Raw genomic sequence first — 24,206 nt, 5'->3', positions numbered from 1 at the left:
GACTTAACCCTGAGCTTTGGTCCATTCTCTCTGGCATCTCAGAAGCTTCTGCACAGAAAGAATTTCAAAAAATAAAAATTAAACATATCAAAAAGTATAACAATCCATGTAAATCCAAACTGCAACCGCAAATTCAACCATCCAGAGAGTAGTTAATCTTTCTTCCAGAAGGCTCAAAAAAGATGCCGTCAGTGCCCTAAGCCTCAGCCACAATTTCGCGGTTGTATACCGAAAGAAGTGCCGGTGCTTGATGTAATGTTTAATATCTAACACGGGATCTGTTGCTTAGCGCTGCAGATAGCAAATAACATCAGGCCTGACATCACCAACATCCTTGTCCAGTCTTCACCTCCAAAAAGTAATTTATTGTCCAGCCAATGCACTGCTCTCATGAAATTACGGAAAGAAAAAAATATCATCATCACCAGAGCAGATAAGGGTAATGCCACATTCGTTCTTAATGTCACTGAATACAAATGAAAAATGGAGATTATCCTCCAAGATCGCTCTACCTACCTGCAAATAGAACACGACCCCACAAAAACACAAGTGAAAAAATTAAAAAACTTACTTAAAAAAGTATCTTCCTGGCCTCCTGACATTACGAAAAAACTCAAACCTTTCTGTTCTCGTCCGCCCCCCCCCCCCGAATATACGGTTTACCAAAAATCCACAAACCCAATTCCCCACTAAGACCTATAGTAGATGCCACTAATGCACCATGCTACAAACTGTCAAAACAGCTGGCCAACTCTCTGACCCCCTCTCACTGGACTTTCTGTAAAACTCAATGTAGCATGGAAGCACCAAAGCACTGATTTTTACAGAGGTCAAGTCTCATGAGATTGTTACAAAAATAACCTTGTATGCCTCTGCATATTTTATGCTAAATATTAATGTAAATAACCCTATGGGAATGGACTGTACTTACTGCTTTAACAAAAATTTCTAGAATGTAAAAAAAAAAAAAAAAAAACCAAGGCAATGCATTGCCACCAGAACTTTGTATAATAGCTATGTATAAGGGAAGAAGAAAGTTGTTTATGATTTAAGTGTATGAGAAAGTTGTTTGCGAGCTCTGCGTATAAACACCTTTTAGGTTAGTGTCAAAGAGATCGGCAACGTTCAGACAAGTTTCCGTTGCCTGACAAGAGAGGATTAAAGGAGTGCACGGAGGAGAAGAAAGAACGGGTCAGTCTTAACAGAAGATCAAGGAGTCGTGCTGAATTCTTCAGGGGTTACAACCCTTGGTGCAAGGTCCCGAAAAATGTGAAATAAAAAGGGATTGAACCGAACATCGGTGTGGGCAGTTAGAACCAGAGGCAGTCGGCAGTGAGAGTCGTTGGCAGTCATCGGAGTTGGCAGAGAATCAGAGTCGGCAGAAATATCGGCAGTTAGAGGTTCCAGAAGTAGGATCCAGAGGACCAGACGTTATGGCGAACCCATGCCAGAGGAGAAGAATGGAATGATGATAGAAGAACTGATGTAAATACCTGAAGCAGTGTCGGTCAGATGTTTTTTTTGCCACGGGAGGTCAACCGAAGCCAAAAGCCGCAGAGCGATCTTCAAGCCCATGTGCTGAAACCTCTGTGGCACATCAAAAAAAATAACCAAGATTTTAAAAAAGTACAACCTACACACAGCATTTAAGCCCCACCACAAATTGCTACTCTTATCCATTCTACAAAAGATCAGCTCCCTCCTCTCTCAGTGCCTGCAGTTTATAAAGTACCCTGTTTCTGCAAGCTGGCATACTTTGGACAGACAGGCAGATCAGCAACCATCTACCTGGAGGAACACAGGTCATACATCTGCAACCACGACTATGGTCAGTCAGGCCTGGCTGACCATGTCTTGGATACAACCAACAGGATCTCATGGAAAAAAAATCACCATGCTCCACCACAGCAAATTCAAAAAAGACAGGCTATTTTTAGAATCGGTAGCAGCTCTCAGAAATCAACCAAATCTTAATAAATACGGTTGCATTAAGTTTCCTAAGATTTAGGAAACACTTATCATCACCTACAACCGCTCTTAGAGGGCACTCCACCTAGATAGGACTTTAGAGTCACCCACGTGGTTGGGCTTAGTATTGTGTGGTATTTGTGTAGATGTTACATTAGTTTTTTTTGTAATCCCTGAAGATGACAAAATATAGGAAGTAGTAAATTCTGTTTTAATCCTTTCTGAGTGCTGTCTACAATCCATTGAGCCCTCAACATGATGTAACCCCCATTCCACACCAGGGGTGCACCGGCAATATGTGCAGCGCACACAGGATAGTAAACGTGCCAAAGATTTCAGGCGAGGAGGAAATACTTAAAAAAAATATATTATTCATTAATTATATCAAAATAAATTACAATTTTGTTTAAATTTTAATTACATTTTATAGATTTTATTTGTTATTATTCCTTAAGATCTTATTTTATTCTAATCCTAGTTCTAACAATAGTTTAGTGTAAACAAATAAAAACTTGAACTTGCGCGAGTTTACTGTTTACAGGATGACACGCGTTAGAATTCGTTTAATCTTGTTCACGCTCGCATTTGATCTAAACATATATAAGAAAATCTGCTGCAGTTTTTAACTTTATTCTATATTCTGCTGTTATCAACAGAATATAGGCATCATCTTGCAATGTACCTGAATCGTCATGAGAAAAATTTAAATCATTTGAACAATTACAAAAAATGGACAGAATTAATTACATCCTTAAAAAATAAAACTTCTACTGATCATTTGCAGCAAACAGTTTTAGATAATGAAAGGAAACGTTGGTATGAAGTTATAAAAAGAATAATTTATGTAGTATAGTTTTTAGGCAAACAAAATCTAGCTCTTCGTGATAAAAGGAATAAACTTTATGATCGCAACAATGGCAATTTTTTTTAAATGCATTGAGATGTTAGAAAAGTTTGATCCTTTTATATCGGAACACACAAGACGTGTAGCTAATGATCCTGCCTTTAAAAATATGCTCTCCTATTTAGGAGATAAAATTCAAAATGAAATACTCACTTTATTGGCATCAAATATTAAAAATAACGTTTTCATAAATTTTTATTTTTATTTTATTGGGGTATAGGGGCACCAACTAAAGTTTTGCACACAAGCGCTGGACACTACTGGCGTGCCCCTGTTCCACACCAGTCCTTTATGTCGTCTATCCATCTTCTTTTCTGTTTACACCATCCATAATACCAAACATGAATGTCTTTATCTTCTGACCCTTGCTCATTTACAGTGTGTCCAAATAATTGCAGCTTCCATTGTATAACCTTCTGCATTAAATTCTCCTTTGGTTGCATCTTCTGATAGAACTCATCATGTCTGATTTTCAGTACCCATACTATTCTTAGAATATTCCTGTAATAAGTTCTTACATATGCCAAAATTCCTTTTCTTGATTCCTTTATTATGAGGTTAAAAACACTAAATTGTAATTCCAGAGTCCTGATAATGCCCTAGTTACTCATCAAACTCTATCCAGAGTATTTTTTACCGCAATAGAAGCCAGATGTGCACAATTGTCCAGAATGGCTTGATGAAGACTATCTATGGTGTTACAGCCACATTATTTTTATCAGATTTATTTTTTTTATCAAATTCCTGTTGATCATCACCCCTAGACCTTGAATCCCATCTACCTCCTGAAGCATATTTAAACCAATGCAACCTTATATTTTTGCATTCTAAGATACAAAACTTTACATTTTAATACTAAAATGGAAAGCTCTGCCTCTCCCCTTCCATCCATGCTGTCTTCAATTTAAATTTTCCCATGCCTGGATCCCTAAGGCATGGTAATCAGATTATCTAACCTTCAGTACATCCAAAGTACAAAACATATGATAGGTTTTACAACTTTTCATGGGTGGAATTCACATGAAAGCATAAATAAAATAATAAAATATATATTTTATTATTTTATATATAAATATATATTTATATATAAATAAATATATATAAATTATATTTATTTATATATAAAATAAATAATAAATAATAAAAAAATGGGGAGAAGGGTGGAAAGGAAATCAACTTCTTAACCCTCCGATAGTAAGGTGGCGGTGTCACAGTTATTTCTTTCTATATCTTTGGGATCTGTGATACTCCACCTTACTAATGCCAGGTTAACTCCATGGAGTCATTGATTCATCATGAGAGGTACATAATATCACACACACACAAAGCTAAAAAAAAAAAAAAAAAAAAAAACTAGGTCCCACCAAGACTTCCATGGGATCAGGCCACAAAATTAATGAAATTTTGAAAAAAGGAAAAGTTGCTGTCAAGTAAGTCCTAGTACAGTTGAAAGAAAAGCATATTTCAAGATGACTGCAGAACAACTGTTGCACTGCTATGAGAATGAAGGCATGCAATATTAATTTGGAATTAACAGCCAGCATATTATGTCTATCAATTATCTATTCTTCTGGCTAATTTGAATGAGAAAATCTTTGAATTTCTTAGAAGAAAAACCAAGTAGCCTCTATATAAGACTGGCTAACCTAACTTCAGTAGGGGAAAACCATATAAAAAATTCGATGTATACTAAGGTCTTTCTAACCAGGCCATCATCAATATAAACTAAGCTATGGAGGACCATACATCTTTGAATAGATGAGTGCCTTGTTAGAGACCTTAGCATGTATAGAACCCTTATAAGGATTCTATGCATGCCACAGCTGAAACATGAATATGAGACTTGGACCAGAAATGAAAAGGCAATCCTTACAGTGGAAACATCCAACCTCTCATCCAAAATAATGTTGACAATAATCAAAAGTTAATGATAACAGCTAATGACAGCACATTGATAGCATACTAGAAATTTCTGGAAGACATTTTGTGCTTGAAATTTACCTAAAAATACCTGACATGTTTGTGATCAGAGCACTCATTCCACATGGAAAATGTGAGGTATGTTCCACTGGAGGTCTGAAAAAGTATGGATGACAAGTGCTTCTCATCTCCATAGTCTTGATATATGAGCCCTCCAGACTTTGTACTGTTCCCTAAGTTGCAAAAATAAAAAGTAAACCCTGCTCTATGGGAAATGCTTCATTGTCACCAAAGAGGTTTCTGCAAAAAAAGTTTGCTGAGAGAAATACAAGACTTGCCTGAACGCTGAGCTGAAGTGATAAGAATAGAGGATCTGCAAATGTATTTTGTTAAATAAATGTTTTGTTTAAACAATAGGAGTGCAGTTTGATGAACTTTTCAAATAACTCTCATTGCTTTTGAATATTTTTTTTTTATTTATTTTTAAATAACCACACTAGATCAAAACAAATCCTAAGGGGTTAATGGGTAGTCAAAAGAAAAATAATTGTTGGAAGGATGAATGTGGGTGCTGGATATATTAGTAAGGTTAAGTACTGCAGAGAGGATAATGGAATTTTAATAGCCTATAGTACTGCATACTGGTGAAAACTGTCATATTTCTGGCATAAAGGAATAGTTGCAGGAGCTAAAAAATAATGAACTGCAAAGTAAACATCATCATCATCAAATTCCTGCCATTTACCCTCAAGGGGTGTACAGGATATGATAGTACTACATGAAAAAAATTACATCATTATTAATTTCCTATCTACAATTTTCCTCCAAATCAGTCTGTTACTTGTCAAGACTCCAACATTATCAGATCTTATATTTCTATCGTCTAAAGCATTTTGTACCATATCAATCCACCTATATCTTGGTCTTCCTCTGGGTCGTTTTGCTGCCAACCTGGCAGAGAATACTTGTTTTGCTAATCTTTCCTTGCCCATTCTGTTTAAGTGACCATACCACCTAAGATTAGCTCTGCAAATGCATTCCTGGATGCTAACAATGTCAAGTTCTTTCCTAATATCCTAGTTTTCAATATGATATTGCCATTGATGCCATCTGTTCATGCCTATAATCTTTCTCAGAACTCTCATATCTGTGGTCTCTAGTCTTTGGTCAAGTGTTTTACTTCTGACCCAGCTCTCAGATCCATAAGTTAAAACAGGTTTGAACACTGTCTTGTACACAGCTAATTTAGTGTTCCGACTGATTTCTCTCTTATTCCATATGAATTTATTCAATTAGCCTCCCACCATACCAGCTTTGCTGATTCTGTTGTCTATTTCTATATTTAATTTACCATCTTCAGTAAAAACCATGCCTAAATAGCTGAAATGTTTTACTTGTTCCACAGGTTCTCCATTCACAACACAGTTGACATTTTCAATGATTCTGCCTATTTTCATCGTCTTTGTCTTTTTATTGCTGACCTTCATACCATATCTATTACAACAGCTATTCAATTTAATCAGAGAATCTTGCAGACTTGTAGCAGATTTATTTAGAAGTATAACATCATCCGCATAAAGCAAAGAGCTGACAATAACATCTCCAATTTTGATATCATGTTTAATACCACTTTCCTTCATAATGTGATCCATATAGATAATGAATAACAGAGAGGATAACGTACATCATTGTCTCACCAGATTTAACATTAAACCATCTTCCTGTACTTCCTTCAATTCTAACTGCTGACTTACAACTCAAGTAAAGACTAAGTATTGCTTGATATAATGCCCCATTCACACCATATAACTGAAGCGTATGGAATAGCTTCTCTCTTGGCACCTTGTCATATGCCTTTTCCAGATCGACAAAACTTAAATACAGATCTTTGTTATATTCCCATGCTCTCTCGACTATTTGTCGTAAAGTGAAGATCTGATCCTGACAGCCTCTATTTGGCCTGATCCAGCTTGTTCTTCACCAAGCTTTTCTTCCACAATTCTTCTCAACCGTTTCTCAAGTATACTTGCATAGATCTTGCCAGGAACACTCAGTAGGGAAATACCTCTGTAATTCTCACATTCAGTTTTATTTCCCTTTTTATATATGGGTACTATGAGAGCTCTACTCCAATCATCGGGAATTCGTCCCTCTGTCCAGGCTTTCTGAACTATGCAGTGCAGCCACTATAAGACTCTTACACCACCATACTTCAGCATTTCTGGTCGAATATCATCTACTCCTGCTGCATTTCCACATTTCAAGCCTTTGACGTCTTTTTCTACCTCAAGTATGGATATGTGTATTCCTGACTGCATGCCTGGTCAGTGTTTTTTATCACTGTGCTGTCATCACTGCTTGTTTCATTTAGCAGTTTTTCAAAGTAATTACTCCATACTTCAAGGATATCTTTTCCTCCCGTTTTCATGTCACCTTTATCATCTCTAATTCCTTTTACAGCACTCTTTCCTCCATTCTTAAGCTTCTTCAACAACCTCCAGAATATTTTGCCACCTTCTTGATATTAATTTTCTATATTCTTGCCAAAGTCCTCCCATGACTTTTGTTTAGCTAGTTTTACACAGTGTTTAGCATTCTTGCACTTGTCTCTATATTCTCTAAGAGCACATACTGACTTATTTGACAGGAACTTTTGGTATGCTTTCTTCTTTTCCTTCACTGCCTCTTTAACTTCCTGTGTCCACCAGAGAGTTCTGATTTTTTTATCCTTACTGATAACCTCACCACGTGCCTCTCTGGCAGAATCAATCAATGTTTTCTTCAGAGTTTGCCACTGAATCTCCAAGGTTTCATTCCTGTTCTCAAACTCTTTCATTTTTTCTTCAATAATCTTTGTGTATTTTAGTCTACAGTTCACATCTGAGAGCTGCTCAACTTTTATTCGCTTTAAAACTTTCTTACATGTTATTCTTTTCAATATGAAATTCAATTTTATCCTACTCAAGACTAAGTAGTGATCACTTCCAATTTCAAATCCTCTGTACACTCTGGTGTCCTGCAAAAGGGAGAAAACATCACTATCAACAATAACATAGTCAATGAGACTTTTCTTATTCCTAGCCTCTTCTCTCCATGTGAATTTGTGCACATTTTTATGTTGGAACATGGTGTTAGTAATAACCAGTCCATGTCCTGAGCAGAAATCCAACAGATATTTGCCATTATTATTAGCTTTGCTCTTTTCTCCAAATTTTCCCAAAATATTTTTGTATGTCTCACAATCATTTCCTACTCTGCTATTTAGATCCCCAACAAGGACCAACTTTTCCTTTTTCATTGTGTCAGTTGCTTTTTCTAAAGTGTCAAAAAATTCCTCCACTTCTACCTTAGTAGAACCTTCTATGGGACCATAGGCACAAATAAGTCTCATTGTCCAGTTCCCCATTCTCATATTTGCCCACATTACTCTACTTGAGACTGACTGCCATTCAAGAAGATTAGCCTCGTATTTTGTGGTGAATACTATGGCTACTCCTTCTTTTCCTTGATTGTCATTGCCTGAATATAACATTTTGTATTTATTGCTCAGAAAGATCTCACCAGTTTTGGTCTTTTTTGTTTCAGTCACCCCTATTATGTCGATCTGGTACTTATCTAATTCCTCAGCTAGCTCCACTTCTTTGCCATTAGATAAGTAACGTTAAATATACGTTGATAGTACCGATCTTTAACTCTGGTAATGTTGAGTTGGGGTTTATTTTCAGATTTGTTCCAGTAGCTGACTTTTCGCTGTTCGCCCTGGTTCCCTGGCGAAAACAACGGGGCCTCGTTTAACCAGGCGACACCCCAGCCGGCATGAAATTTTGTCATGTTGTACCATCATTCTATATTTTGGTTTAACCAATAAGAATACAATTTGGTCGGCTAAATCCCAAATTGCCAGTCCATCCTCGTCCGTTCAGTATCCAAGTAGATACCCAACAGGGTGCACCACGAGAAGGTGAGGTTTGGACATTAGGTCAGAAGCCCTGGTCGGTTCTCTGCATTCCTTTAAAGGCTGTGTGGAGGTCTCCTCTCAGTTATACAGCTTTGACCCTTAAGCACCCCTGCAAAGTATACATGATATTAAAAAACTATTTTTTGCTGATAAGGGGCGGTGGTTAGAAATACACATTCATAAAAACAAGCAAGGAACTATAGTGGATCCAGTTACATAAAATTACCATAAGAAGTGATATATATATATATATATATATATATATAGTTTTATGAAAAATTGAATAACTAGAACCGAGATTTAAGTAAAAAGGTTTTAATCATTAAAGGTTGTAGTCATTCAATTTTTCCTAAAACTATGTATGTTAACCGAGTTAATGATCATTCTGTCATGTATGTGTGTGTGTGTGCACGTGCGCGTATACACACTCAATAAAATATACATCTTATAATAAATGAAATATACTATTACAGCAAGATATTTTTTGTAATGTGTGGCTGGAAGAGCTTCATGGATTGATTCGCTGGGTTCAGAATTCAAAGAAAGAAATGAAGGTATGCAAACTTTATTGAAAGCGTGCAGAGAATTCACATTCTCACATTTTAGCAATTCTTAAAGGTTGTAAAATCTACAGCAAATCTGTGCTGTGAGAGTGGCAAAAAGAATGCATCATCAGAAAGTACTTAACTGTGGACTCCATGTAGAATGAATAATGACATTCAATAAGCAATAATTCTAAATGTTCTTTTACAACTGACAGTTAAAATCACAACACGAAAGTAAAGCTCAATGCGTTAAGTAAACAGCATTACTAAAAGTAAAACTTGCTGATATAAAGTATAGATACTGTGAATTGCTGCATAATCATTATGCGAATTTCGAATAACTGGGAGTTAATTACTTTTTCTCCGGTATAACAATGAAGAAAATATGGAAACAAATGAAAAGAAATTAACTACATTCCATGTACCTCTAATAAATATGTTATACCTATTCCCTTCAAGTCAAAATCATAGAGATAAATACAGACTATATTGCACATGCGCATAGCACGAACTCTGAAACAACGACAACAACTTGATTGGCCTTCAGAACTTTGAAAAGTGGGGCAGAAATATTAGGTACCATCGGATTAGAGATGCGCACAGCTTCGAATTCTTCGAATAATCTCATAATAGCTAGGGCAACAGTACAAACCGAAACTAGCCTTCAGTAGACCAATACAGTTTCGATACAAATCACCTATTTTTGCAGTAGATTCCTGAGTACTTTTTTTTTTTTTTTTAATCTGGTTCCCACTCACAAAAGGTTGTTAATAAATAAACCTATAGTTACTTAAATATAAAGAGCCAATAGGCTTCATTTCGGCGATATAAACATTATTCAAATTAAGGGGGCTATACCGTTTGGTATCTATTTGGTCTAGCTACTCACTGATGAAGCCTCAAAAAAGGCTGAAACCAGTCTGGGTAGTGACCTCCCACCATAATGTAATAACAGCACACATTTCCTAGGAAATGAGTTTTTACATTATGGAAAAATACCAAGATTAGCGATCAGAATTATCCCCACCTTTGCAACGAGTTGCCTGAGATTGTACTACGTACTAGGACTACTTGCATTAGCTCACGCTAGTAACCGTCGATACTTTTATAGTTTACTATATTCGGCATGAAACTCTGATTCTAATCTTTGAGTTTCTTATTCGGTTTTAAAACAATTTGGGATTTAATATCCCCTTAATTTAAACCTATAGTATTTTATTTAAATTAAGGGGATATTAAATCCCACATTAATAATTAAAGACTTATTTTGTAAGCTAGCCAAGTAAATAATAGTTTAATATCCAACGTTTCACTGACTAATATCTGTCAGCATTTTCAAAGGAATATACTGGTAGGCGATAGAAAGTAACAAAAACTAGGAAACTAACCGACAATTCTAAAAATTATATAATGTTATCACTGAACGTGAAACAGTGATATGATACGCGTGTCACAAGCACAACTTTTTATTTGTTGAGATATTTAATGTAATTTTCATGAAAGTTGATTTCTTTTTGGTTAAATGATCTGATTAGAGTTTTCCATATATCTGGTAAGATTAGGCCTTGATTCTTATTTACGTTACCTGTTGAACGGGCGACTGTAGCATCTTCTTTGAAAGTTCTGGAATGGTAGTTCTCTTCTATGTAGGGCATATGACTCATATCCCATTCAATATTATGGTTGGTAGAGGCAAAATGGGAAGAAAGGCCTGATATATCATGTCTGTTATTCCTAACATAGCCTATGTGTTTCTTCTTTCTTGTTTCAAAACTTCTTGATGTCTGTCCGATGTAATTGATACCACATGAACAGGGTACGCTATAAACTCCAGAGTATTTGTTGAAAGGATGGTTATCTTTCAATGATCTTATAAACTTTTGTATGGTCTCAATAGGTTTGAAGGTTACGCTGGTATTATAAGGTTTTAGAAGAAGAGTTAATTTTTTGGATATGATACTAACAAATGGAATTGTTATAGAGCTGATGTATTGGGTTGCATCTCGTTGTCTTTGCTGTATGTCACTAAAGAGCAGCTTGTTGATGATTCTTGTAGGGTAGCCATTTAGAGATAGATCGCTGGATATTTTCATTAATTCTTCTTGTAAGTCGCCAGGGTCTGTGGTACACTGAATAGCTGTTTTTTTGAGCATATGGATGATGCTGAGTTTCTGGGATATGTGGTATATGGTACTAACAAATTCCATTTGTTAGTACCATATCCAAAAAATTAGCTCTTCTTCTAAAACCTTATAATATCAGAATAACCTTCAAACCTATTGAGACCATACAAAAGTTTATAAGATCACTGAAATATAACCATCCTTTCTACGAATACTCTGGAGCTTATAACATACCCTGTTCAGGTGGTATCAATTACATCGGACACAATAACAGGCATGGTATATCCGGCCTTTCTTCCCACTTTGCCTCTACCAACCATAATATTGAATGGGATATGAGTCATATGCCCTACATAGAAGAGAACTACCATTCCAGAACTTTCAAAGAAGATGCTACAGTCGCCCATTCAACAGGTAACTTAAATAAGAATCGAGGCCTAATCTTACCGATATATGGAAAACTCTAATCAGATCATTTAACCAAAAAGAAATTAACTTTCATCAAAATTACATTAAATATCTCAACAAATAAAACGTTGTACTTGTGACACGCGTATCATATCACTGTTTCAGGTTCAGTAATAACTTTATATAATTTTTAGAATTGTCGGTTAGTTTCCTAGTTTTTGTTACTTTCTATCGCCTACCAGTGTATTCCTTTGAAAATGCTGACAGATATTAGTCAGTGAAACGTTGGATATTAAACTATTATTTACTTGGCTAGCTTACCAAATAAGTCTTTAATTACCTAAATATAAAGAGCTAATAAGCTTCATTTCGGCGATATAAACATTATTTAAATTAAGGGGATATTAGCTCTTTATATTTAAGTAACTTAATGGTTGCACCTGTTTGGAAACTCGTATAGCAGATATAAGTTCTTTTCGCTATACACTTTGGTATTAATTTGGTCTAGCTACTCACTGATAAAGCCTCAAAAAAGGCTGAAACCGGTCTGGATAGTGACCTCCCACCATAATGTAATGACAGCATGCATTTCCTAGGAAATGTGTTTTTATATGGAAAATACCTAAGAGTAGCGATCAGAACTTTACCGACTTTGCTGCGAGTTCTCCGGTATTGTACTACGTACTAGGGTCACTTGCATTAGCTCACGCTAGTGGTCGCCGATACTTTATAGTTTACTATATTCGGCATGAAACTCTCTGATTCCAATCTTTGAGTTTCTTATTCGGTTTTAAAACAATATGGAATTTAATATCCCCTTAATTTACATACGTCTTTAATTATTAATACTAGGTCAGGAAAAAGGTCATCATAAATCCGACATTGTTTCAAAACCGAATAGAAACTCAAAGATCGGAATCAAAGAGGTTCATGCCGAATATAGTAACTATAAAAGTATCGACGACTACTAGCGTAAACTAAAACACGTAGTCCAAGTACGTAGTACAAACTATATTCGGCATGAAACTTTTTGATTCCGATCTTTGAGTTTCTATTCGGTTTTGAAACAATGTTGGATTTAATATGAGAAAGGACTTGAAAATATTGTTAAAGGTGGTAAAAGAAAAGAGTGACAGAGTTAGGATGGTGAGTCTGTTGCTGCACTACGATAGAGAGAGGGGCTTAGAAGGAGGGCCATAATCGCAAATGACTTTATGCGCAGGTTATGCAGACGGTGTGGTGTGGAATGAGTTTGATGAGCGAAACGATTTATACAAGATGGATGGCCTGCATTTGAATGGATTTGGTGTTCGGAGACCGGAAAAAGTGTTGCTGAATGAAGTGAAAATGGATGTGCAGAACCAGGGAAACTATAACTACCAAGGAGTGGGGGGGGGGAGTGGATATGCGGACATCAGTGAAACAGTTGAGTATAAGAATATATATAATGTACCCGAGCCAGTACTAAGGACAAGTAATCGGAATGGGACTGTTAGAATAACGCATCAAGATAGGAGTGGGACAAAGGGACCTCTGCATTTCAAGTATACTAATGCCAGGAGTAATAGGAACAAGAAGGAAGAATTTTTGGCCTTGGTTAGCTCTTCCTGGCCACAGGTTATTGGCATTAGTGAAACATGGCTGACGGAAGATGATATAGTTAGTGGGTTAGAATGTGTAGGTTATAGTGTGTTTAGGAGGGACAGAGAGAATAAAATGGGGGGGGGTGTTATTGATGATAGCTGATGAACTGCAGCCAAGGAGAAGTTGTATTGCAGGAAAGTGAAAAGAGCTCATTTGAGACTATTTGATGTGAGATTGAGACTGGCAGAACAAAATATACAGTTGGGTGCTGCTATAGACCAGGTGATGGGATAGATGGTGAATATAGTATGCATAAACAAATTGATGAAGTGAGTGGAAAGAGGGTAATTATTATGGGGGATTTCAACTATGGTAACATTGTCTGGAAGGAGGAGAGGACACATGTGAGGAAGGAAATGGATTTTATTCAATTATTAAGTGATAAGTATCTGAGACAGCATGTAATTGAAAATACTAGGGGTTTGAGAGTGATTGACCTGGTAATAGCATCTGAGAATTTGACTTTAATGAATATCACAATGTTGCCACCTATTGGTGAGAGTGATCATAAGGACCTGGGAGATGGCTAAAGGTGTGGAATTTTCGATTTAGACATAGTACATGTGGAATTACCGTGCTGGTAAGTATGACAAGCTTAGGAGATTGCTTGGTTCAGTGCCATGGCATGTAAAACTGCAAGGGCTGGATGTCGATAGAGCATGGGAAGTGGTGAAGGAGCATTTACAAGAGGTTATGACTGATTGTATACCTAGGATCCGAAGAGTAAAACAAGTAGGGGTTAAATGGATGAATAACACCATTAAGCTTGAGCTACAAAAAAAAAAAAAAACTGTGGAGGGAATTTAAAGAGAAAGGTGACCTGCAAGCATACGAACGGTATAAAGTGCAGGCCAGAAGGGTAACGAGTGTGGTAAAAAAAGCAAAAGCGGATTATGAAAGGAAACTAGCTATGCAAGCTAAAGAGCATCCCAAACAGTTCTTTCAATATGCTGCAAGTAAAAAAAAACTATACACGGAAGAATGATTTTAAGGAATGCCGATGTTAAGGAGGTCACTGAATCAGTCGATATAATGGAATTACTGATCGAGCACTTTTCAAGAGTAGATCATCCAGGTGGTGACATTGAAAGAATGAAGGAACCATTAGTTTATACAGGAATTGTGATGAATGAAGTGGAGATGAACAGTTTATTACAGAACCTTAATGTGAATACATCTGTGGGATTGGATGGTATACCGGCAGGGGTCTTACATGAAGCGGCTAAAGAATTATCAGTCCCCTTGACCATGTTATTTAATCTGAGTTTCGAGTCTGGTTTAGTCCCGAAGGTGTGGGAAGAGGGGGAAATAGTTCCACTGCATACAGGAGGATCCAAGACTACTGTTGCAAATTTCCGACCGATCAGCATATCAGGAGTCGTTGTCAAGGTCTTGGAGAAAGTAATCAAGGGAAAAATACAGGAATGGATTGATGAAATCGAGATATTGAACGGGGGACAGCATGGCTTTGAGGGTAGATCATGCCTCAGTAACACAGTGATGGGTGAACCTGGATAAGGGTAATGGATTTACAGTGATACTGCTGGACCTGGCTAAGGCATTTGACAGGATACCACATGGAATTCTAATCCGTAAACTGTAACATATGGGAATGGATATAGGATTGGTGAGATGGATAGGTGGGTGGTTGATGGAGATATATCAGAGAGTAGTTTATTCTGGAGTAGAGTCCAAAAGACGGCCTGTGACTAGTGGTGTGCCACAGAGTTCTGTTCTTGGACCACTGCTGTTTAATCTGTTTATTAACGATATAGGGACGGATCTAAGAGGAACAGTTATGCACAACTTTATACTTACTAACATTAATTAATAGCCATTATCATTTTTCCATATTTCCAGACTGTGCAGATAATTTTGTAAATGCTCTGTATCAGGAGCATCCCTGATGTTCCTCCCTATGCATCGTCAGAAAACAATTTAACATCTCTTGCGAGATCCTTCCCAATATTATTAATATATATACATTGAACAACAATGGTCCGAAGATAGATCTTTGTTGTACATCGCAGGTTATTACCTTAAATCTGTCAGATTTAAGGTACTAACCTGGATAGTTTTTGATACCTGTCCAGCAAACACCCACTCATTCACGTCAATAGTTTAAATACCAAAATCATAATCCAGTTCATGAAACAGCCTTTCATGTGATATACTCGATGTAGTTATAGGGCGAGAATGTGATTGATATTGTATTTTCAGAGACGGAATAGGACGGGAGGAACGATATTATTAATAGAGGGAGGTAATATATCACAAACGCCAGCCGCGATGCCTTCTCTTAATCTCATACACCCTAGATGCACTCACATCTTCAAACGGATTTCAGCCAATGGTTCATTTGAGGCTGTCTGATGTGAGATAGAGGCCAATAGGAAAAAATATGTTGTTGGCTGCTACTGCTGCTGCTGCTAGAGACCTGGGGATCAGATGAAGATTTGGACGACATATATCAGCAAATAGTTCATAAGTACAGAGTGAGCAATTATCCCGAGAGACTTCAATTATGGTGATATAGATTGGAAAAGGGAAAAGAGCATGGATTAAACAGCATGTAATGAAAGGGACCAGGGTTTTGAGCATGTTATATGTGGTAATAGCATCAGAAGATTTATTTATAACTGCAGTTGTAATTCTAAATCAGATCGTGGAAAGTGAGCATGCGGTCTTGTACTGGGAGATTACTCAACTTGTGGAAATTTCAGTCAAGTAAGAGTTTATGCGGAACTATAAACGCCGATTATGGCAAACTTAGGAGGCAACTTAGAGCAATGACGTGACATAAGAAACTACATGAAATGAATATGATTAATACATGGGAAGAGATCAAGGATTGTTTGTTTGAAACAGTATCAGAGCGTATACCCAGGGTCAGGAGGATAAACCGAGTAGGGATTAAGTATCATTTTCGAGAAGCTGCGAAAAAACAAAACTCTGTGGAATGAATATAAAAAAAGTGATCAGTATGCCAATGAACAGTATAAAGCAAAACCAAGAAGAGTAATTAGTATGGTAGAGAAGGCTAAATCAGATTTCGACAGAAAATTAGATAAGCAAGGTAAAGTAAATCCAAAAGTTATTTCACTATAGCAAGTAACAGAAATAATGATTATGGAAAGATATTTTTCTCATTACTGATGGTATAAAAGTGACAGAAGCAGAAGAAATCGTTCACTTAATAAATCATCACTTTGCAAAATGATCATTTATTAAGTGAATTTATTATTTGCAAGATGATTTTGCAGTTACTGACGTGACAGGGACTAATAAGCATTGAGGCAAATGAACTAGAGTACTTAGTATAGTAAAATATATCAATGTAAATACAGCAGTGCACCTGGACGGTATACCTACTTGGGTGCTACGAGGATATGCAGTGATGTTGGCAGTAAAGAAGTTGTTTAATCTAACTCTCAGCTCTGGAAAGGATCCAAGATAGTGTAATGAAGGTAAAATAGTTCCATTATATAAAAGTGGCTTCAGTACAGAAATAGCAAATTACAGACCAATTAGTATCTCTGGAGTAATGGTTAAAATATTGGAAAGTTGGTTGAAAGTAAAATTCAGGAATGGGTGGATAGAAATATGATACTTTATAGGGGCAGCATGACTTTTTAAAAAGTAGGTCCTGACTCAGAATTGGATAAAGAAAATGGATACACTATGATACTACTGGTCTTTGTAAAGCCATTTGACAGAATATCGCATGGAAAACTATTATATAAGTCGGAGTAAATGGAATGGATATGAGGCTAGTGGTATGGATAGTGAGAGTGGCTGATAGGCATCTGAGGGTGAGTGATGTATGGCAGAGCGGAATCAAGGCGAATGGTGGTAACTAGTGAGTGTCCCAGGTCTCTGTACCAGGAGCACTACTCTATAATTTGTACATTAATCTTAAGATTTGAAGGTAGATATTCAGTTGTTTCCCAATAATAGAAATATAGTGAAGTCAATAGTTGATAATGGTGAACTACATATCTTATAGGATGATTTAAATAAATTGGTAGTGTGGGCAAGGACAATGATTATCATTCAGTGTTGTAAAATGTAAAGTAATAAGCAATGCACTTCAGGATGAAAACATTACATACTTCGTATCTTGTTGTTGGTACTGATACTGATGAAACTAGGAATCATCACTTTACAGGAAACTGTTGAAACTAGGGATCTTGGAGGGGACGGGACGGAAGATGATGGATAGAGATATGAAATTCAGAAGACATATTGCAAGAGTTGGCAAAATAGGTCCGAGGATTTGCTTGGTTACTAAAGAACACATTGACAAGTAAAGATAGGCAGGTTATTATCTCACTTTATAAGTTTATGATTCAGCCTCATGCATGCTATGAGGGTGGTCTGAAAGGTTCTAGGCCTAATAATGAAAAAACTAATTTATAATTTCAAAATTATTTTTATTTTTCAACATAATCTCCCTTAAGACTAATACATTTATTTCAGAGTGCTCCAGTGCCATTATCCCGTCCCTGTAGTGGTTTTCAGTAAGATCTCCAAAATACCCCTCTATAGCTGTAATCACCTCTTAATTCGAAGTAAAACGCTGACCAGCGAGGAAGGGTTTTAATTTTCAGAAGAGACAGAAGTCAGAGGGAGCCAAATCTCGGGAATAGGGTGGATGTTCCAACAGTTCATTGCGCAGATCCCTTATTTTCCCATTACTAAAACATATTTATGGGCAGGTGCACTGTCATGATGAAAGATGATTTTTTTTCTTCTGCAAACCGAGCCTTTCCTCGCGAAGTTTTTCGTCTAGTTTGGATAAAAGATCGGAATAATATTCTCAAGTTATTATTTTTACCTTTTCAAGATAATTAATAAGCAAAATGCCTTTAGTATCCCAAAACACCGATGCCATGACCTTTCCTGCTGATGGAACCGACTTTGTCTTTTTTGGCACTGAACAACCAGCTTCTCTCCACCGTTTTGAATGCTGTTTGGTTTCTAGTGTGTGATAGTGAATCGAAGTGTCATCCATAGTAATAAATCGAAGCAGAAAAATCAGTTTTATTATTGTTAAAACGCTCCAAGCACTGTTCAGAGATTTCCATGCGAGTGCATTTTTGATCTGTTGTGAGCAAGCGCGGCACCCATCTTGCACAAAGCGTTTTCATTTGTAATTCTTCATGCGAAATATATCCTACATGGTCTTTTGAAATGCCTATAGTCTTAGCAATTTCATGCACTTTCGCTGATCATCCAATAACGTATCGTGCACTTGATCAATGATTTCTGGTGTTGTTACACTTTTTGGACGTCCTTCACATGGATCATCTTCAAAGCTGGTACAGCCATGTTTAAACTCGGAAGCCCATTTCTTAATTGTAGAAAATGAAGGAGAAGAGTACTCATAAGCTTTTATGAACTTCAAATGAATTTCTTATGGCGTTAAAACTTCGTTCACAAAGAATTTTATAACTGCACGATACTATACTCAATTTTATCCATTTCAAGAGTTACAGACAACACTTTTGATTGAGACAGCTGCATAAAACAAACTACTTGATAGAATGATTGATAATCCGCATGGATGCATGTGGCAGATGTAAAAACCTAGAAAACTTGCCGATAGTGTTGCCATATATGGTTGAGGCCGAGAACTTTTCAGACCACCTTCGTATGTTAGGTATTGTGTTAATGAACGGATAGAGTGGGTCTCTGGTGATGAGTCTTTTGACTCCGTGGAGTGCCGATATGAATAATAATAACAATAATAAAAAATAATAATAATAAATAGTCAATAATGAACGATTCGGAGATATTAGCGTTAAACGTGGAATTTTCCAAGATGATTCCTTCACCATAGCTCTTCAACCTTTCGTTGATACCTTTGTCTATGATTTTGAAGAAAAAAAATTGAATATGAATTTCCAAAATCAACAACAACAACCATGGGTTCAATGCCCGTAGAAGTCTAATGCCATCTTAATAAGATTCTTCCGCTGCATTCTATTTTGTTCAAGATGACCCAGTTTGTGTATATTTTCCGCACCATTTCACGATCGCATCGCCCCGTTCTCAGCTTGGTGTTCCTCTTTTGTTTTTTCCTTCAATCATTCCAAACAGCAACATTTTTAATTTTTTCTCATCGTTCATTCTACATATATTACCAAACAGATGTAGTTTCATTTTGATTATATTGTTATCAGGCTTTCTTTAGGTTGTATTCGTCTACAGATTTCCTCATTGGTCACTTTCTGGATCCAGCTTATCCTCAAGATCTTTCTATAGCACTTCCTCTCAATTACCAATATCCTCCATTCAGATTATCTCAGGAGTACCCAGGTCTCACATCCATAGAGCATGTTGCTGAAGATACAGGTTTCCACAATGCGCAGTTTAGTGTGAATCTTTATAGCTCAGCTTTTCCATATTTTGTCCATGGCTTTTAAGATAGCTGTTGCTCTGGCTATTCTAATTTTTACCTTTTTTTGGGGGGTTCAAGTCATGCATCATGAGGCATCCAAGATATATGAAGTGTTTCATATTTTCCAGCTGAAGTCCTTCAATGGTAACTTGGTTCAGTGACTTCTGCTGTCCGAATATCATTGTTTTAGTTTTTGTTTACAAAATTGACATTTTGTCCATATCTTTTTCCTTCTGTGTATAGTGTTTGCAGTGTCCTTTCCAGCCTTGCTGCATCTTCTTCAATCAGGATGATGTCGTCTGCAAAGCAGAAGTAGGTTATTCTGATTCCATTTATTGAAATGCCTCCACCTTTTTCTTTGATCTTATTTAGTGTCCTTCCCAGATGTGTGTTGAAGATGGTTGGTGATATTGGGTCAGCTTCCCTTGTCCAATGCCTTGACTAGTAGCAAAACAATCTCCAGTCACACCTGCTATCCTGACTGTTGCTTTTGCTTGGCTATTTATATCTTTCAACAGGCGAATCAATTTATTGTCCACACCGTAGGATTCCAAGACAGCCCATGTTATATTTTGGTCAATATTGTCAAATGCTTTTTGGAAGTCCACGAAACAGCAATATATCTAGTAGGTTCTTTCTTTCTTCGAGCTTTCTCTGCTATAAATCTTAGTAGAGTATTTGTTGCACTGTACTTCGATCTTTTCGAAATCCGGCTTGCTCATGAAAGATGTACCTCCATTTGACCCTTCAGGCGTTCTGTAAGTATTTTCATCAGCACTTTGCCAAGATGACTTATTAGTGCAATAGTTCTGTAATTGTACATTCTAAAACACTGCCTTTCTTATGAAGAACAACCAAGACCGATATTTTCCACTCTTCGGGGACATACTCTGATCTCCATATTTCATTACATAGCTTATGCATTTCTTTTACAACCAAGACTTCCCCATATTTTAGCATCTCGCCTATTATATTGTCATTTACAGGACTCTTGTTTTCTTGAGTTGTTTTATAGCCTTATTGACTTCTTCCAAGATGTCATTTTCAAAGATATCTGCTGGTGGAGAAATTGCTTTTAGTTCTTTGATTACTTTTGTTGCAGTATTATTTAGTTGATTTTTATATAGCTCGCTGCAATATCTTGTTCATCTGTGTATGATTACAGTCTTGTTCATCAATACTTTACCATCTTCATCTTTGACTGCTACTGATCTGTTTGCCACTTCCTATAGATATTTCTTATAAGTTTATAAGTTTATGAAGCTCTCTAGTTTTGTGTTCTCCATACTACTGTTCAATGTCTTTGCATTGGTCCTCCAGTCATTTGGCGTTATCAGATCTTGCTGCTTTTCGAACTTCATTGCATTTTTGATGGTACAATTGGTCTGCTGCTTCTGAATTCTCTCTTTTAAGTTTCAGTTCTCTTTTCTCATGCGCCAATTTCCGGGTTTCCTGAGTTATCCATTTCTTACTTATCTTCTCTTTTTCAGGAATTACTTACTGTACTGCTTTTTTAGCACTGTAGTCAGTCGTTCTGCTCTTGTATTTTTATTTTGTTTTTCACTTGTGATCTTAAGCTTATTTTCCAATATGTTTTGATATGCTGTTCTTAGCCTGTCTTCAGTTAGTTTTGAGATGTCTCAAGCCTTTTGGAACTTTCCCTTGTATTTCTGTTTCAGTTTTAGTCTTATATTCGCAATCACTAAGCTGTGGTCCGAATCAATATCAGCTCCTTGGAATGATCTGTACTGTTGAACTGATGTTCTCCACTGCTAAGCATAATATTAAAATACCTCATCTGCTGTACATGGAAGACTTGAAGTTATATGGAAAATCGTCCCAGCAAATATAATGTTTACTGAACACAGTTCGTATTTTCAGTCAGGATATCAAAATTAATGATACTTGCAATTTTAATTTTGATCAAGAGAAATATATAAAAGCAATTTCAGCTAGCGGACATCATTAGCCAGTGATATTCTCCACTCGAAAGTTAAACAACAGGCAGCAGGAGAATACACCAAAAGAGTTAGAAAAATTTCGAAAACAAAACTAAATGGATTAAACACAAGTAGAGTAATAAACTCTTGGGCTATAACAATGATCCGATACACAGCTGGCATAATAGATTGGACAAAAGAAAACCTGGACAAATTGGACTGCAAAACTAGAAAAGTGATGACTATGCATCATGCAGTACCTCCACGAAATGATGTTGACCGGTTGTACCTACCAACGAGAATAGGTAGACGGAGTCTGCTGCAAGTGAGACAGACTGTGGCCTATCTAACTTTTGGAGACTGAGTAGGCAGTTCAATCTCCACTGGTACCCAATCAGAGATAGCTGGCCCAAGGCTATCGCTAATTAAGCGGCACGCAGTGAAGAGAGAGAGAGAGAGAGAGAGACGGCTCAACAAGTGCCGCCATCTCGTGGTCCCTAATCCTAACACTCGTATTTAATGTCTGAAATATTGTGTGTTCACGGGACAAAACACTTGGGGTTTTCGTCCCCTGAACCGGAGAAAAAATCCGATTGTTCGTACCAGAGATCGACTAACTCGGGGACCGGTCAAAAAAAGGCTTAGAAAAATTTCTTCTGGTCGCTGACTAGATTCGAAACCAAGAAGTCTTCCTTCGTACGGTCAAGCGCCGTGGTGTACAAAAGCCACGTCCACTGAGTATATTTTATTAAAACGATAACAACTAAATACATAGTAGTAAAATATTTACATCATAAATAGATATATACATACAGATTACATTCAGGTTTAACTCTTAATATCTTTATACTACTGTTATCAGATCAATAGGAAATAAACACATAGTAGTAAAATTAAACACATCATAAGTAGATATATACAGCATATATTTACGTTTGTTTTAACCTCGTTAGGGGTACTGTATTACTATTTGTTACAAGTAATTCATTTTGTGAATTTACTTCTCATAGTCTTTAATAGGGATCAGTTACATGACATTTCAATTAGTTACATTCAAGTTTAAATCTTAATAACTTTTGTATTATTATGATACAAATAAAAATAAATAACCGCAGTGAAATAGCTACATCACTGATAGATATTTTCATCATATGTTTGCATATGCTTTAACTTCCTTAAGGGTATTACCATTTGTTACAAGAAATTCATTTTGTGAATTTACTTCTCATAGTCTTTAACAGGGATCAATTACATGACATTTCAATTAGTTACATTTAGATTTAACTCTTAATACCTATGTATTACGGTTATTATGCAAATAAAAATAAACACACAGCATGCATCATTGATAGATATATTCATCATATGTTTGCATATGCTTTCTTCCTTAAGGGTAATACCATTTGTTACAAGTAATTCATTTTGTGAAATTAATTCTCATAGCCTTTAACAGTGAACAGTTACGTGATATTACATTATTAATTACATTCAGTTTTTAAATATCAATACCTTTATATTATTGTTATTAACAATTTTAATTGTTAGCTATTTTGCCACACCATTATTTGATTACATATTTCAAGGCCTTAAAGTTCACTTAGCATTCCTGATAATTGATGCTCCCTGTCCGTCTCCCACACACCAGAAGAAAGACTACATATATACACATACATACATATATATATATGACAGAATGATCATTGACTCTGTTAACATACATAGTTTTATGAAGAATTAAATGACTAGAACCGAGATTTAAGTAAAAAGGTTTTAATATAAACACACTACTAGTTTCGGCCTGTAACAGCCTTCTTCAGGTGACATTATAAAAGAAAAAATACTAAACATTCAGGGTTAAAAGACTATGAACAACACAGACAGTCTTTATACATAATTAGTATGAAAACGTTGTAGTTGTATTTGAAGCTGTTCTTTCGTTTGTTGCATTGTTGGGAGAGTGCGTGTTTGCTGCATCACGTGAACGCCTGTACATGATTACAGCTGAATGTCTCCTCCAAACAGCTATACAGCTAACCCACTGGGCTGCTGTATAGCTGTTTGGAGGAGCCCGTATATTTATGTGGTAAGTACAGGATGAGGTGATTGTATTTTCGACTATCTCTTCTGGTGTATACGACTGTATAGATGGGGTTATGTTATATGCTGATAAGGTCTAGGTATTATGCTGTTATTATTATTTATGTTCCTAATGTTTATATTCATGTCACCTATTATTGTCAGGTATTCTGAGGCGCCTTCTTCCATCGCAGAAAGCCATCTGTTTCATTCGGCTAGAAATTTTGTGGTGCTTAAATTGTATGGTCTGTATATTGCATTTAATATCAAGAAGTGTTCTTGTTCATCGTCATCATCAAATTCCTGCCATGTACCCT

The 24,206-nt window shown here is 36.4% G+C and overlaps 1 protein-coding gene across 3 annotated transcripts in view; it reads right to left on the bottom strand.

The window, feature by feature from the left end:
- The window catches only part of LOC150093718 (alanine aminotransferase 1-like), a 193,286-nt gene extending 182,912 nt beyond the window's left edge, over positions 1-10,374 (bottom strand). For all 3 annotated transcript variants that reach the window (XM_090413040.1, XM_090413043.1, XM_090413042.1), the window contains exon 1: positions 10,323-10,374. In XM_090413040.1, the coding sequence (XP_090269166.1) occupies positions 10,323-10,372 (50 nt within the window). In that variant the 5' untranslated portion in view covers positions 10,373-10,374. The remainder of the gene's footprint in view (positions 1-10,322) is intronic.
- Positions 10,375-24,206: the final 13,832 nt, after the last annotated feature.

This window comes from Typopeltis vanoorti, chromosome 23, assembly GCF_054136105.1.
Source record: "Typopeltis vanoorti isolate ZY-2024b chromosome 23, IOZ_Tvanoo_1.0, whole genome shotgun sequence".
Lineage (NCBI taxonomy): Eukaryota > Metazoa > Arthropoda > Arachnida > Uropygi > Thelyphonidae > Typopeltis > Typopeltis vanoorti.
Note: the sequence above shows the minus strand (reverse complement) of the source record. Positions and strands in the feature narration are given on the sequence as shown.